General features: G+C 45.0%; 1 protein-coding gene across 3 annotated transcripts in view; it reads left to right on the top strand.

The window, feature by feature from the left end:
• The first annotated feature begins 30 nt into the window (after positions 1-30).
• The window catches only part of pdlim7 (PDZ and LIM domain 7), a 58,083-nt gene continuing 40,840 nt past the window's right edge, over positions 31-17,273 (top strand). The window contains exons 1-2 of one of the 3 annotated variants that reach the window (XM_029720280.1): positions 31-412; positions 8,703-8,801. In XM_029720280.1, the coding sequence (XP_029576140.1) occupies positions 245-412; positions 8,703-8,801 (267 nt within the window). In that variant the 5' untranslated portion in view covers positions 31-244. Of the gene's footprint in view, positions 413-3,746; positions 3,874-8,702; positions 8,802-17,273 lie in introns of those variants that run through there. The other 2 variants (XM_029720276.1, XM_029720284.1) reach the window with 2 other exon arrangements.

The raw sequence follows: 17,273 nt of genomic DNA, 5'->3' as shown, positions 1-17,273 counted from the left end.
GAGACTGTTAGGGGGAAAACGTCTCCAGCGCACCACCTCTCTCACAGCAGAGCACAGAAGAAGGGCAGGGATCGCCTACCCCAGAATATATAGGAAATAGAGACTGTTAGGGGGAAAACGTCTCCAGCGCACCACCTCTCTCACAGCAGAGCACAGAAGAAGGGCCACAGAAGAAGGGCAGGGATCGCCTACCCCTCCATGTGACTTGCTGACGTTACAGTAGGACGCTGCTCAACAGGAATGAATGCTGATTACTGCTGAAGGGATCCACAGTGCCCCTGACGACCAAGTCGAGGAAGTCCGAAGTTTACTTTTCGGCTGGGTTACTTGTTTGATTCACATTATTTCTTTTCAGATCTCGACTACGGTAGGCCGACTCACGATGTCCGCCGATCATCATAATGACAAGGAGGTAGGTTAATGGAGAAAAGTTTATTCTAATTGATCAACTATCGGATTTCTACATGGATTCCAGTGGAAGTTTGTTGTAGCCAAGTCTGTAAAACATACATACCCTTGTCTGACGTTAGAGTGTATGAAGTTACAATGGAAAAAAATGGAGGATATTTAAGTTGCTGCTTTTCTTTTACATGAAAGTAAGATATTTTGCTGTTTTTCCTTGGTGGAATAACATTTTCCCGGCGGCGATAAAGCGGTCTAGACCTCGAAGTGGGTCTTGTCTTGATCGGGCCTGTCTTGATCTTGCAGTCCTTTCTTATCGCATTCCACAATATTCAAGACCAATATATTGTATATATTACAACACATGGTCTTGTTCAAAAGTTGTGTTTAACAGTTTCCTTCGTTTTTTACAAGATACTGTATGTATGGTGTTGGAGTTACATGGTATCCTATCCATGTTAGTAGAGCGATAATGTAAAATTATGGATATCACTTTCTATGTTTTAATACCACCAATTTATTGATCAGCCCTCGTTCCATAATTTAGTGTTGGCCAAATATAGTTTTTTTGGGGGGGTTACAACACTTACATTTATACTGAATAAAAATATAAACTCAACATGCAACAATTTAAAAGATTTTCCTGCATTACAGTTCATATAAGGAAATCAGTCAATTGAAATAAGTACATTTTAGAGTCTAATCTATGGATTTCACATGACTGGGCAGGGGCGCAGCCGTGGGTGGACCTGGGAGGGGGGTATAGGCCCACCAACTTGGGAGCCAAGCAAACTTGCTGGGGAGGCAGGCCCAGCCAATTCAGGAGTTTTTACCCAGAAAAGGGGCTTTATTACAGACAGAAATACTCCTCTGCCCAACCCTCAGACGATCCCGCAGGTGAAGAAGCTGGATGTGGAGGTCCTGGGCTGGCGTTGTTACACGTGGTCTGAGGTTGTGAGGCCAGTTCAATGTACTGCCAAATTCTTTAAAACAACGTTGGAGGTGGCTTATGGTAGAGAAATGAAAATTCAAAGCTTTGGTGGACATTACTGCAGTCCGCATGCCAATTGTTATCACTCTGTCTGTATGCAAGGCAACACTTTCATGTCTTTGTTGCCAGTGGCTGTTACGGTAAACTACTGGGTTAACCTCTGAGTATTTTCATTTTGACACATGGAGAAAGTAACAGTGTAGATTCCGTCCCTCTCCTCGCCCCTACCTGGGCTCGAAACCAGGGACCCTCGAAGCACCGTTACCCATCACTCCACAAAAGCCGCGGCCCTTGCAGAGCAAGGGGAACAACTACTTCAAGGTCTCAGAGCGAGTGACGTCACCGATTTGAAACGCTATTAGCGCTCACCACCGCTAACTAGCTAGCCATTTCACATCGGCATTCCACCAGCATTCCCATGGATATACACAGAGTATACCAGACATTAGGAACACCTTGTACCCCCTCCAATGGGAACACCTTGTACCCCCGTCCAATAGGAACACCTTGTACCCCCGTCCAATAGGAACACCTTGTACCCCCGTCCAATAGGAACACCTTGTACCCCCCTCCAATAGGAACACCTTGTACCCCCCTCCAATAGGAACACCTTGTACCCCCCTCCAATAGGAACACCTTGTACCCCCTCCAATGCTTCCCACAGTTGTCAAGTTGGCTGGATGTCCTTTGGGTGAAGTACCGTTCTTGATGCACACGTGAAACTGTTGAGCATTAAAAAAAACAGCATCGTTGCAGTTCTCGACACAAACCGGTGCGTCTGGCACCTACTACCATACCCCCGTTCAAAAGGCACTTAAATGTGTTGTCTTGCCCATTCACCCTCTGAACGGTACATATACACAATCCATGTCTCAGTTGTCTCTAAGGTTAAAGAAGGACTTTTAAGTCGTCTCCTCCCCTTCATCTACACTGATTTTTAAGTGGATTTAACCAGTGACATCAATAAGGGATCATAGCTTTCACCTGGTCAGTCTCTCATGGAAAGAGTACTTCTTAATGTGTTGAATACTCAGTGTAATTTGCAATTGAAGCTTAGTTTGAGTTGAATAGAATAAAAAACAAACTTTTAATTTTGATTCTGGAGTGTGGGCTACATAAACATGTCTCCATTTAGCTAAAGAGGGTATTTCAGTATATGAACAAGTCTCCATTTAGCCAAAGAGGGTATTTCAGTATATGAACAAGTCTCATTTAGCTAAAGAGGGTATTTCAGTATATGATCAAGTCTCATTTAGCTAAAGAGGGTATTTCAGTATATGATCAAGTCTCATTTAGCTAAAGAGGGTATTTCAGTATATGATCAAGTCTCATTTAGCTAAAGAGGGTATTTCAGTATATGATCAAGTCTCATTTAGCTAAAGAGGGTATTTCAGTATATGATCAAGTCTCATTTAGCTAAAGAGGGTATTTCAGTATATGATCAAGTCTCATTTAGCTAAAGAGGGTATTTCAGTATATGATCAAGTCTCATTTAGCTAAAGAGGGTATTTCAGTATATGATCAAGTCTCATTTAGCTAAAGAGGGTATTTCAGTATATGATCAAGTCTCATTTAGCTAAAGAGGGTATTTCAGTATTTATTTACAGGACCTCCTGAACCTGCTTTTTCTGGGCGTTGACATCTGGCTGCTCTTCTAAACTTTGAAAGTGTGTCTCTGGTCTTGAAGGAAATACTGAAGGCCCAGTGACAGGATTCTCAAATTTGTTACCATCCCTTTTTTTATTTTATTTTTATTTTTCGTGTGACCTTTCACACGTTCCATCAGTCTAGATGTTACATCTATTTAGATCTGTAGGATACTAGGCTGTGGAGAGCTATGCTTGCTGACGTCTGTATAAACACACTACCAGGAGCTAGTTCAGAGGGCAGATAGCATTTTCTAATAGCAGAAGCTCGTTGGGGTTGACTTGTTTTTAGTACATGTAGCCGACACCTTATCAATACTTTGGATTTAGTTTTAAACATAAATCAAAGTAACTTTTTCACTGCGTATAGAAAAAAGTCAAACCAGGTCTGTCTCTCTTTTTGATGTCCTATATTCTAATTGCTGGTTTGGTTAAGGTTATAATGTACTTCTGGAAGGAATGTGTTCCTTACTGGTCTTCATTTATCTTCTGCTCTTCTCTTCCTTTGCCATTCCTCTCGTTCTAAATATCTTTTGGCTTTTATGTGCAAAGTCGGTGCCAGATAATATGGGTAGTCAATGTTCCTCTCCTGCTCCTTCTGCTCGTTGCTGCCCCCCTTCTCCGTGACTCATGCGGGTGTAGGGCTGAAATAGTTTGGTGTAGTTTTACATTCCTTATATAGCTCTCTGAGGAGAGGAGTGTGGGGGGGCTTGCCTGTCTGCCTAGCTGTGTCACTGGGGGAGGGAGAGAGTCAGCCCATCCTGCTTCAGTACTCTAGCACTTCTGTAGCTTTCTGCCAGCTTTGGGTTACCAGGAGGGCCTCATCAGGACAAGGTATGTTTGCATTGCAGGTAGCTCTGTGTCGTGGTGAGGTTTTGGATACCTTGGAGGAGAGAGTTATGGGGGGTGGGGGTGGGGTGGGGGGGTTGAGGTTATCATTAGGCTTGTAACTAATTTGGCAAGAGCATTAAGTGTCATGGCCTTAGGTCTCAGGTTGTCCTTGGTTCTTAAAATGACATGGGTTATGTGTTGTGCTGGCTGTGAGCGAAGGAAATACGCTGTATCAATGTAATTAAACCTGTATTACTTTGACAGATACATTTTAACAACGAAGGCAATTATACAACTTCTATGGATTTGAAGGGTATTTGTTTGCGGACAGACTAACTTTTGGTTAGTATGTGGAATAAAAGTGGACAGCGTAAATACAGTCTCTAGAAGTGTCCCTTTTTATTTAAATTTATTTTACCTTTATTTAACTAGGCAAGTCCGTTAAGAACAAATTCTCATTTTCAATGACGGCCTAGGAACAGTAGGTTAACTGCCTTTTTCAGGGGCAGAACGACAGATTTTCTACCTTGTCAGCTCGGGAATTCAATCTTGCAACCTTTTCGGTTACTAGCCCAACGCTCTAACCACTAGGCTACCTTCCCTCTGTTTGTTTCCTGGATGTCATGTGACAGAATTGTACTAGGCCTACATATTAATTTGTTTTTTCTTAGTTTATAATAAGGACATAACAATGGACAGATTTAGCCTAGTTTGTGGTCTATACATAGTATGCCATTCATGTAGCTTTATTGCTGTGACTTGACTTACGTTAGTTAAATGTACTCACTGTAAGCCGCTCTGTATACAGTACCAGTCAAAAGTTTGGACACACCTACTCATTCCAGGGTTTAATTTATTTTTACTATTTTCTACATTGTAGAATAATAGCGACAATATTAAATACTATGAAATAACATATGGAATCACGTAGTAACCAAAAAAGTGGTAAACAAATCAAATTATATTTTATATTTGTGATTCTGCAAAGTAGCCACTTTGCCTTGACAGCTTTCCACATTCTTGACATTCTCTCAACCAGTTTCACAAGGTAGTTACCTGGAATGCATTTCAATTAATAGGTGTGCCTTGTTAAAAGTGAATTTTGGGAATTTATTTCCTTAATGCGTTTGTGTTGTGACAATCATTTGTGTTGTGACAAGGTAGGGTTGGTATACAGTAGATAGACCTATTTTGTAAAAGACCAAGTCCATTTTATGGCAAGAACAGCTCAAATAAGCAAAGAGAAATGATAGTCCATCATTACTTGACTGACCTTCATGTCTTAAATCTGGAAAATGTCAAGAACTTTGAAAGTTTCTTCACAAAAACCATTAAGCTCTATGTTGAAACTGGCTCTCATGAGGACCGCCACAGGAAAGGAAGACCCAGAGTTACCTCTGCTGCAGAGGATATGTTCATTAGAGTTACCAGCCTCAGAAATTGTAGCCCAAATAAATGCTGCACAGAGTTCAAGTAACAGAAGCATCTCAACATCAACTGTTCAGAGGAGACTGTGTGAATCAGGCCTTCATGGTCAAAATACTGCAAAGAAACCACTACTGAAGGACACCAACAAGAAGAAGACTTGCTTGGGCCAAGAAACACGAGCAATGGACATTAGACCGGTTGAAATCTGTCCTTTTTAGTCTGAGTCCAAATTTGAAATGTTTGGTTCCAACCGCCGTGTCTTTGGTTTATCTTTGAACGGAGGATCTCTACATGTGTGGTTCCCACTGTGAAGCATGGAGGAGGAGGTGTGATGGTGTGGGGGTGCTTTGCTGGTGACACAGTCTGTGATTTATTTAGAATTCAAGGCACACATAACCAGCATGGCTACCACAGCATTCTGCAGCGATACGTCATCCCATCTGGTTTGGGCTTAGTGGGACTATCATGTGTTTTTTTTCAACAGGACAATGACCCAAAACACACCTCCAGGGTGTGTAAGGGCTATTTGACCAAGAAGGAGAGTGATGGAGTGCTGCATCAGATGACCTGACCTCCACAATCACCCAACCTCAACCCAATTGAGATGGTTTGGGATGAGTTGGACCGCAGAGTGAAGGAAAAGCAGCCAACAAGTGCTCAGCATATGTGGGAACTCCTTCAAGACTGTTGGAAAAGCATTTATCATGAAGCTGGTTGAGAGAATGCCAAGAGTGTACAAAGCTCTCATCAAGGCAAAGGGTGGCTACTTTTGAAGAACCTAAAATATATTTTGAGTTGTTTGCACTTTTTTGTTTGGTTACTACCTAATTCCATATGTGTTATTTCATAGTTTTGACGTCTTCACAAGTATTGTACAATGTAGAAAATAGTACAAAAAAATAAATAAGAAAAACCCTTTAATGAGTAGGTGTGTCAACTTTTGACTGGTACTGTAAGTCTGTTTGGGGTCACCTGAATGTAAAAGCAATGTCCCTCCGCTGTTCTCTGAACACTGTATGTCTGACTGTCAGTATGTCATTCAGACCAGAGGTGGATGTGACTCTGGGTTGTATTTATTAGTGCACAACGTAGCAAAAAATTTTTTTTGCAAAGAAACCCCCCCCCCCCCCCCCCCCCCCGAAAACAGTAATTTCTTATTGGTCAAGAATTGATGTAGACACTCCGTTTCAGTCTTTCTTCTGTTTTCCTTGAATATATGACCCAGGGCTCCCAGTCTGAAGTCCAGACTTGAGCTCTTCCGTATGGGTAGCTCCTGTTCTAACGTTTTAATGAGATATTTGTAGAAAATAGAAAATACATTTTAGTCATCTAATGCAGTTTAGCCTAGCGTTAGACTTTAATGAGATATTTGTAGAAAATAGTCTTCTAGTTTTCTGTAATAAGTAACTCCAGTCAGACCTTGCACTCTCTTCCTGTAGGATTCCATGGGTAGATATTCCATCGCTTTGCACAGCAGCGTCTTGAAACATTTTGAGTTAGTTGTGTTAGAGCCCACTGGTGGGTCATGGCACATTCCTTCCTTTTGTGACCCTGGTTTAAAGGGTCGTGACCTAAGGGTGGATTTACATGAATAAAATATGTCTTGTCGGGTCTGTCTCCAACTTCGGATTTGTAACTCTCTCTGTTTTACAGTCCTTGGATGTGATGTGGCTGGTATTACATTCCTCCCTCACCTCCTGAGTTCAGCTATTTATCATACCGTAAATACCATAGTATAGAGACAAACAAAATAAGGATAGAAATTCAAACTATACAGGAGCTTCTCATCTAAGCCATGTTTGCACACTTGATTTTAATGCAATCTGGCAAACAGAGAATGAAGGTAATTTTTTTGCAGGGACGTGGTCTGGGAGAGCTGTTATCTTTACACTTTACCACTCAGAGGGGCTATGTGGTGTAGATGACTCCCTCAGGAGGAAGTGTGGGAGACATCTCTTTAAAAAAAAAATGAGATTTGGCCTTCCCTGTGGCTCAGTTGGTAGAGCATGGTGTTTGCAACGCCAGCATGGTGTGTGCAATGCCAGGGTTGTGGGTTCGATTCCCACGGGGGAGCCAGTACAAAAAAAAAAAAATGCATAAAATGAAATGTATGTATTCACTACTGTAAGTCGCTCTGGATAAGAGCGTCTGCTAAATGACTAAAATGTAAAATGTAGTTCCATCGCTTTAAACTACACAAGTATCTCTAGCCTGGACTGTGTGTGTGTGTGTGTGTGTGTGTGTGTGTGTGTGTGGTCAGTCAGTCTAAGTAGTGTGAAGAGGTCCTAACTGGCTCCTTGTTTGGTTGCTTTCTGGGTGACATGAAAACAACTGAGAATGTGTTAGATCTTCTACACTGTGACCCATTTAAGGAGCTACATGGTGGAATCATTCCAACACATCTATCACCTCTGATTCAGCTAATCGGCACGCGTTTATAGATGCTGGTTTGGGAAACACTGTCCTAAATGGTAACCTATTCTCCACATAGTGCACTACTGTTCACAGGGCGCAGGTCAAAAAGTAGTGCACTACAAAGGAATTAGGGTGCCATATAGGATGCAACCTGTGAGGACCTGGGGCTGAGGGAACTCTGAGTCCCTGCTGTGTTGTGTGTTCTGCTGCCAAGGCAAGCCCATCCATACCAACTCTCCTCAGAGGAACAGGCCTTGCATGTAGTTCTATGCAAGGGTTTAAAACCTTAGCTCATTGTAGGTCAATTGAAATAAATTCATTAGGACCTAATCTATGGATTTCACATGACTGGGCAGGGGCGCTGCCATGGGGAGCCAGGCCCAGCCAATCAGAATGAGGTTTTTCCCCACAAGGGCTTTATTACAGACAGAAATACTCCTCAGTTTCATTAGCTGTCTGGGTGGATGGTCTCATATGATCCCGCAGGTGAAGAAGCCGGATGTGGAGGTCCTGGGCTGGCGTGGTTACACGTGGTTTGCTGTTGTGAGATCGGTTGGACTTACTGCCAAATTCTCTAGAACGACATTGGTGGACATTCCTGCAGTCAGCATGGCAATTGCACGCTCCCTCAAAACTTGAGACATCTGTGACATTGTGTTGTGATAAAAATGCACATTTTAGAGTGGCATCTTATTGTCCGCAGCACAAGGTGCACCTATGTAATGATCGTGCTGTTTAATCAGCTTATTGATATGCCGTCTTGGCAAAGGAGAAATGCTCACTAACAGGGATGTAAACGCATTTGTGCACAAAATGTGAGAAATAACCTTTTTGTGCGTATGGAACATTTCAGGGATAATTTATTTCAGCTCATCAAACATGGGACCAACACTTTTACATGTTGTGTTTTTATATTTTTGTTCAGTGTCCTCTCTCTCTCTCTCTCTTATTTATTCCAGGAATAACCCTCTCTCTTCTCTCCTCTATAGGCCATGAGTATATACTGTATAACCCTCAACGGTCCAGCACCATGGGGATTCAGACTTCAGGGGGGGAAAGACTTCAGCATGCCCCTCACGGTGTCCAGGGTAAGCTGTGTGCGTGTGTGTGTGTGTGTGTGTCACTCACCGAGCCTTGTTGCTCGACCACCAGAGATCATCTGCTGACCGTCCACTCTTCAGTCTGCATGGTCGATTCAGCAGATGCAACAATATGTTGATTGATGCCAACGATGCAGCTTTCCAATTTGCTTCTTAATATAAATCCACAAGCGTTCTATAATTACACTTGGTTTGTGTATCTTACTGTCTGCAAACAGGTAGTTGGTATTTTCTTAGTAAGTTGCAAACGTCGCTAGCTAATACTGATACCTGTGATGGTGTAGGCCTAAATCAGCATGTTTGTGCAACAGTATCTTCTAAATCTGAGAGGAATACGCAAAGTGTGAACGTTAGCTACATGAAGTAAGAGAAACCATTTTAATGTAGCCAAAGATTGTAGGGTCCCACTCCCATGGGAAACACTGACCAACACTTTGGTTTCTACCCTGTCACAATAAGGCCTCCATAGGGATCCTATTGGTATTCTATGAATGCCTCCTGGCCTTTTCATTCATTGTCATGTCAAACACTGTATTCAAAATGCCCCTTATTACATTATATCTGTATTTGTGGCTTTGTGTCTGTGTCCCCATGTTTTGTATCCCCCTGTGGACATAACAAATTATACAGGTTACACGCTACTCTGCTCAGTCAAACAACCGGATATGTTTCATCCATATGCTACAATTCCTAAGCAGCTATTTTGAAGTCGGCTATATCTGAATGCAGCATAAGCTCCTTGACCCCAGTGTGACCTGAACCCTGGGTCGGACCATGACACCTGTTGTGGGGAGGGGGAGAGAACAGCTATATATGATGGGTGGCATTAAATCCATGTTTCAGCTCTGAACCTATGGAGGAGAATAGCAAGCTAGAGTGAGTGTAATTTTAAATCCATGTTTCAGCTCTGAACCTATGGAGGAGAATAGCAAGCTAGAGTGAGTGTAATTTTAAATCCATGTTTCAGCTCTGAACCTATGGAGGAGAATAGCAAGCTAGAGTGAGTGTAATTTAAATCCATGTTTCAGCTCTGAACCTATGGAGGAGAATAGCAAGCTAGAGTGAGTGTAATTTTAAATCCATGTTTCAGCTCTGAACCTATGGAGGAGAATAGCTTGCTAGAGTGAGTGTAATTTAAATCCATGTTTCAGCTCTGAACCTATGGAGGAGAATAGCTTGCTAGAGTGAGTGTAATTTAAATCCATGTTTCAGCTCAGAACCTATGGAGGAGAATAGCAAGCTAGAGTGAGTGTAATTTAAATCCATGTTTCAGCTCTGAAACGATCAGTTGCCTCTCAGTTCATGCATTCCTCTGACAGTGTGTCAGTGGGGTGTGTCCCAAATTACACCCTATTTCCCTGTGCACTATAGCACTCCTTTTGACCAGGGTTCATAGGGCTCTAGTGAAGAGGGGGGCCCATTTGGGATGTAATCAGTATGTATGATACAGTATCAGACTGAGTTGCTCCACTTCTCTCTCTCTCCTCATAAGGACATGTTGTGGCTAGTTTAGTCTTGCCCAGGAACAACTTTGTTACTATGTTAGGTCACTGTATCTTAGCTAAATGAAGCGTACGTAGCTAAATGGTTTCTCTGATTAGTCCATAAACGACTGGCAATGGAACGGAGTGACACCCAAACACAGGGTTTCCAACCCTTATAAGTGCAACGTTTGTTGGTGTGTCTGTGATGGAAGGTAGCGGTTAAACCAGCCTGTCTGTATATGCACTCTGTGGCTCTTCCTACCTCTCTTCTCCCTGCTATTTCTCTTCTCGCCTGCCTTCCCTCGCTCTCGCTCACACTCACTCAGTACCAGCCTAGTATCATAACAAAATGTTTCCTCTGGATCGGTGACAGAACAGGATTTGGGTTTCTTTTCCTACAAACAAAGAAGACCACATGACTGACTGAGAGGCAAATGCTTTTATAGAGGAAACTGTTCCACCAAGATGTGCGTATAAAAAAACAGAAGTGGCACGTAGAAATGGTAAGCTATATTGGCACTCCAGATGGGGGAAAAGGTTGCTTAGCCCTGGTGTAACCTATTTCTGGGCAACTTCAGAAGGGTAATACAGAATCTGCCAAGGCCAGCGGGAGGAGGGAGGTCAGGGGGCAGTTCTTTATATATATAAAAAAAAAAAAAATACCCAGAAAGACTTATCTTGATCTCTGACTCCCTCTTGAGTATTTTGTGTCAGATTTTTTTTTTAAGCGTGCTTAAAGCATCAGACAAGCTCAGTACATATAGTTGATTTTATTAAAACACATATACCTACCATGGTTGTGCCAGTCATTCAGCCCTGGTTGGGTTGGTAATGGTATACTGGTTGTCCCAGTCATTCAGCCCTGGTTGGGTTGGTAATGGTATACTGGTTGTCCCAGTCATTCAGCTCTGGTTGGGTTGGTAATGGTATACTGGTTGTGCCAGTCATTCAGCCCTGGTTGGGTTGGTAATGGTATACTGGTTGTCCCAGTCATTCAGCTCTGGTTGGGTTGGTAATGGTATACTGGTTGTCCCAGTCATTCAGCTCTGGTTGGGTTGGTAATGGTATACTGGTTGTGCCAGTCATTCAGCTCTGGTTGGGTTGGTAATGGTATACTGGTTGTCCCAGTCATTCAGCCCTGGTTGGTAATGGTATACTGGTTGTCCCAGTCATTCAGCCCTGGTTGGGTTGGTAATGGTATACTGGTTGTCCCAGTCATTCAGCCCTGGTTGGGTTGGTATACTGGTTGTCCCAGTCATTCAGCCCTGGTTGGGTTGGTAATGGTATACTGGTTGTCCCAGTCATTCAGCTCTGGTTGGGTTGGTAATGGTATACTGGTTGTCCCAGTCATTCAGCCCTGGTTGGGTTGGTAATGGTATACTGGTTGTCCCAGTCATTCAGCTCTGGTTGGGTTGGTAATGGTATACTGGTTGTCCCAGTCATTCAGCCCTGGTTGGGTTGGTAATGGTATACTGGTTGTCCCAGTCATTCAGCCCTGGTTGGGTTGGTAATGGTATACTGGTTGTCCCAGTCATTCAGCCCTGGTTGGTAATGGTATACTGGCTGTCCCAGTCATTCAGCCCTGGTTGGGTTGGTAATGGTATACTGGTTGTCCCAGTCATTCAGCCCTGGTTGGGTTGGTAATGGTATACTGGTTGTCCCAGTCATTCAGCTCTGGTTGGGTTGGTAATGTTCGGCTCCAGGTGTTCTCTGCTTACCTCAGTGTTTCCCAAACTTGGTCCTTGGGACCTCAAGGTGTACATAACCGTTTTGTTTTTCCCCCTAACACTACACATTTTCCCCCCTAACACTACACAGCTGATTTGAAATGATCAAAGCTTGATGATTTAGTTGATTATTTGAATCAGCAGTGTGTAGGGCAATGGCAAAAAAACAAAACGTGTCCCGAGGACCAACTACAAGGGAGGAGCGAAAATTTGCAGACACTCGGACCTCTGACACGTGTTCTCGGGTGTGTTTATACTGCAGGTATTATCAGACAGGATAGGGACTCGGGTGTGTTTATACTGCAGGTATTATCAGACAGGATAGGGACTCGGGTATGTTTATACTGCAGGTATTGTCAGACAGGATAGGGACTCGGGTGTGTTTATACTGCAGGTATTATCAGACAGGATAGGGACTCGGGTGTGTTTATACTGCAGGTATTATCAGACAGGATAGGGACTCGGGTATGTTAATACTGCAGGTATTATCAGACAGGATAGGGACTCGGGTATGTTTATATTGCAGGTATTATCAGACAGGATAGGGACTCGGGTATGTTTATATTGCAGGTATTATCAGACAGGATAGGGACTCGGGTATGTTTATACTGCAGGTATTATCAGACAGGATAGGGACTCGGGTGTGTTTATATTGCAGGTATTATCAGACAGGATAGGGACTCGGGTGTGTTTTATATTGCAGGTATTATAATTGACTGCTTTCTGAAGTACTGAATGACACTGAGGTGTCCATCTCCACACAGTGAGCTGTTTCAGTAGGGTCATGTCACCTTGATGAGCCGTTTGCAGAGCCTTTTGCCGTCGGGCTATTGACTGCTTGTTGTCGTATTAGTGTTCCACGAAGGCAGGTGAAGCGACAGTACAGTCATACTTGGGTTTACACCACCTGTTTAGGTTATATCCCCTGGCTGTTTCCGTACTGACATGTAGACTGACAGGAGTACAGTCATACTAGTAGGTCGCTGTTGACTGACTGATTTCATAATAACAAAAGGCCTTTTCCTTTAAGCTCAGACTGGCTGATGTCATACTGGCAGGCCCCTGTCTCACACTGTTGACTGACTTGTAGCGTAATAAAAGGCCTAGTCTAGTCGCTCCCTAGTCTAGTCGCTCCCTAGTCTAGTCGCCCCCTAGTCTAGTCGCCCCCTAGTCTAGTCGCCCCCTAGTCTAGTCGCTCCCTAGTCTAGTCGCCCCCTAGTCTAGTCGCTCCCTAGTCTAGTCGCTCCCTAGTCTAGTCGCTCCCTAGTCTAGTCGCCCCCTAGTCTAGTCGCCCCCTAGTCTAGTCGCCCCCTAGTCTAGTCGCCCCCTAGTCTAGTCGCCCCCTAGTCTAGTCGCCCCCTAGTCTAGTCGCCCCCTAGTCTAGTCGCCCCCTAGTCTAGTCGCCCCCTAGTCTAGTCGCCCCCTAGTCTAGTCGCTCCCTAGTCTAGTCGCCCCCTAGTCTAGTCGCCCCCTAGTCTAGTCGCTCCCTAGTCTAGTCGCCCCCTAGTCTAGTCGCTCCCTAGTCTAGTCGCCCCCTAGTCTAGTCGCCCCCTAGTCTAGTCGCCCCCTAGTCTAGTCGCCCCCTAGTCTAGTCGCCCCTAGTCTAGTCGCCTCCTAGTCTAGTCGCCCCCTAGTCTAGTCGCTCCCTAGTCTAGTCGCCCCCTAGTCTAGTTGCCCCCTAGTCTAGTTGCCCCCTAGTCTAGTCGCCCCCTAGTCTAGTCGCCCCCTAGTCTAGTCGCCCCCTAGTCTAGTCGCTCCCTAGTCTAGTCGCTCCCTAGTCTAGTCGCTCCCTAGTCTAGTCGCTCCCTAGTCTAGTCGCCCCCTAGTCTAGTCGCCCCCTAGTCTAGTCGCCCCCTAGTCTAGTCGCCCCCTAGTCTAGTCGCCCCCTAGTCTAGTCGCTCCCTAGTCTAGTCGCCCCCTAGTCTAGTCCCTCCCTAGTCTAGTCGCTCCCTAGTCTAGTCGCTCCCTAGTCTAGTCGCCCCCTAGTCTAGTCGCCCCCTAGTCTAGTCGCCCCCTAGTCTAGTCGCCCCCTAGTCTAGTCGGCCCCTAGTCTAGTCGGCCCCTAGTCTAGTCGGCCCCTAGTCTAGTCGCCCCCTAGTCTAGTCGCCCCCTAGTCTAGTCGCCCCCTAGTCTAGTCGCTCCCTAGTCTAGTCGCTCCCTAGTCTAGTCGCTCCCTAGTCTAGTCGCCCCCTAGTCTAGTCGCCCCCTAGTCTAGTCGGCCCCTAGTCTAGTCGGCCCCTAGTCTAGTCGGCCCCTAGTCTAGTCGCCCCTAGTCAGCCGCTCTGACTGGCTGACAGACTTCTCCCTCAGGCTGTGACTGGCTGGACCTCCAGGAAGTGATGTGTGGGTGGTCTGGCCTGTGTCTCTCTCTGTCCCAGGCCCCCTGAAGTATCATCTCAACCCAGAGAGAGAGAGCTGATTACACAATAAAGAACAATCCTACTGACAGCAAGACTAAAGTTTCAGAGAGAGGCTGCAGGCTGAAGAGATCGGCTCTCGCTCTGTCTCTCTCTCGCTCTCTCTCGCTCTCTCTCGCTCTCTCTCTCTCGCTCTCTCTCGCTCTCTCTCTCTCTCGCTCTCTCTCTCTCGCTCGCTCGCTCTCGCTCGCTCGCTCTCTCTCGCTCTCTCTCGCTCTCTCTCGCTCGCTCTCTCTCGCTCTCTCTCGCTCTCTCTCGCTCTCGCTCTCTCGCTCTGTCTCTCTCTCTGTCTCTCGCTCTGTCTCTAATAGCATGGGAAACATATGTTTACATTGCCAAAGCAAAGCAAGTGAAATAGATAAACAAAAGTGAGAAGAAACAAAAACATCAACAAACTATTAGAAATGAACAGTAAGTGTTGCACTCACAAAGGTTTAAAATATCAGGACATGTAAATTATTATAGTCACAGCAAAAACATTTTTTTTTTTAGCAATAGTACTAAAACTAACTTATAGTACTAGTTCTGTGTGTGTGTGTGGGACAGCTCATGTAGTTGGTAGCGTTGAGGTTTGATTTATTTGGAGGATTATACAGCTGTATGTGTTTTGAGTTTGGTCAGGCAACTGATTTTTAGGTCCATCAGTGTCTTTCTAGATGGTTGTCCTGTAGACATGTTACATGGGGATTATGTCCCTCTGCTATTGGTTCAGAATGGTTACATGGGGATTCTGTCCCTCTGCTATTGGTTCAGAATGGTTACATGGGGATTCTGTCCCTCTGCTATTGGTTCAGAATGGTTACATGGGGATTCTGTTCCTCTGCTATTGGTTCAGAATGGTTACATGGGGATTCTGTCCCTCTGCTATTGGTTCAGAATGGTTACATGGGGATTCTGTCCCTCTGCTATTGGTTCAGAATGGTTACATGGGGATTCTGTCCCTCTGCTATTGGTTCAGAATGGTTACATGGGGATTCTGTCCCTCTGCTATTGGTTCAGAATGGTTACATGGGGATTCTGTTCCTCTGCTATTGGTTCAGAATGGTTACATGGGGATTCTGTCCCTCTGCTATTGGTTCAGAATGGTTACATGGGGATTCTGTCCCTCTGCTATTGGTTCAGAATGGTTACATGGGGATTCTGTCCCTCTGCTATTGGTTCAGAATGGTTACATGGGGATTCTGTTCCTCTGCTATTGGTTCAGAATGGTTACATGGGGATTCTGTCCCTCTGCTATTGGTTCAGAATGGTTACATGGGGATTCTGTCCCTCTGCTATTGGTTCAGAATGGTTACATGGGGATTCTGTCCCTCTGCTATTGGTTCAGAATGGTTACATGGGGATTCTGTCCCTCTGCTATTGGTTCAGAATGGTTACATGGGGATTCTGTCCCTCTGCTATTGGTTCAGAATGGTTACATGGGGATTCTGTCCCTCTGCTATTGGTTCAGAATGTTTACATGGGGATTCTGTCCCTCTGCTATTGGTTCAGAATGGTTACATGGGGATTCTGTTCCTCTGCTATTGGTTCAGAATGGTTACATGGGGATTCTGTCCCTCTGCTATTGGTTCAGAATGGTTACATGGGGATTCTGTCCCTCTGCTATTGGTTCAGAATGGTTACATGGGGATTCTGTCCCTCTGCTATTGGTTCAGAATGGTTACATGGGGATTCTGTTCCTCTGCTATTGGTTCAGAATGGTTACATGGGGATTCTGTCCCTCTGCTATTGGTTCAGAATGGTTACATGGGGATTCTGTTCCTCTGCTATTGGTTCAGAATGGTTACATGGGGATTCTGTTCCTCTGCTATTGGTTCAGAATGTTTACATGGGGATTCTGTCCCTCTGCTATTGGTTCAGAATGGTTACATGGGGATTCTGTCCCTCTGCTATTGGTTCAGAATGGTTACATGGGGATTCTGTCCCTCTGCTATTGGTTCAGAATGGTTACATGGGGATTCTGTTCCTCTGCTATTGGTTCAGAACTGTGTGTGTGTGTGTGTGTGTGTGTGTGTGTGTGTGTTCACAGCAGTGTGTGTAGGATGGTATGTCTGAATGCTCTGCTTCCCTCCTCTCCCTGTATGAGCCAGGAACACAACGTTTCCTGTAAATTCCTGGAATGCCGTCATTCCTCATGTCTCTCCCGTTCCCAGACCCTGGCAACAGCAGAGCCCTTTCTCTTCTCCCGGTATCCACTGGCTGTGTCCCTCTTCCCTATATAGTGCCCTACACATTTGGCTGTGTCCCTATATAGTGCCCTACACATTGGCTGTGTCCCAAATGACACCCTATTCCCTAGTTCACCAATGCCCTATGTGTCCTGGTCAAAAGTAGTGCCCTATTCCCTATGTGTCCTGATCAAAAGTAGTGCCCTATTCCCTATGTGTCCTGATCAAAAGTAGTGCCCTATTCCCTATGTGTCCTGGTCAAAAGTAGTGCCCTATTCCCTATGTGTCCTGGTCAAAAGTAGTGCCCTTTTCCCTATGTGTCCTGGTCAAAAGTAGTGCCCTATTCCCTATGTGTCCTGGTCAAAAGTAGTGCCCTATTCCCTATGTGTCCTGGTCAAAAGTAGTGCACTACTGATTTGCCTAGTTAAATAAGGAAATGTAGGGACTAGAGTTCCATTTGGGACTCAGCCCAGGTTTCCTGACATCATCATCAGTCTCCCAGAACACAGCATGACCATCTTCTCACATCTCCAAAGGAATTATTTACCGCTGACATCACTGGAACACCGCTGACACCCCCCACCAGCCCTGCACCCCCCCCCAGCCCTGCACCCCCCCCAGCCCTGCACCCACCCAGCCCTGCACCCACCCAGCCCTGCACCCC

This window comes from Salmo trutta, chromosome 3 (genome assembly GCF_901001165.1).
Source record: "Salmo trutta chromosome 3, fSalTru1.1, whole genome shotgun sequence".
NCBI lineage: Eukaryota > Metazoa > Chordata > Actinopteri > Salmoniformes > Salmonidae > Salmo > Salmo trutta.
This window is presented reverse-complemented; position numbering and strand designations above follow the sequence as displayed.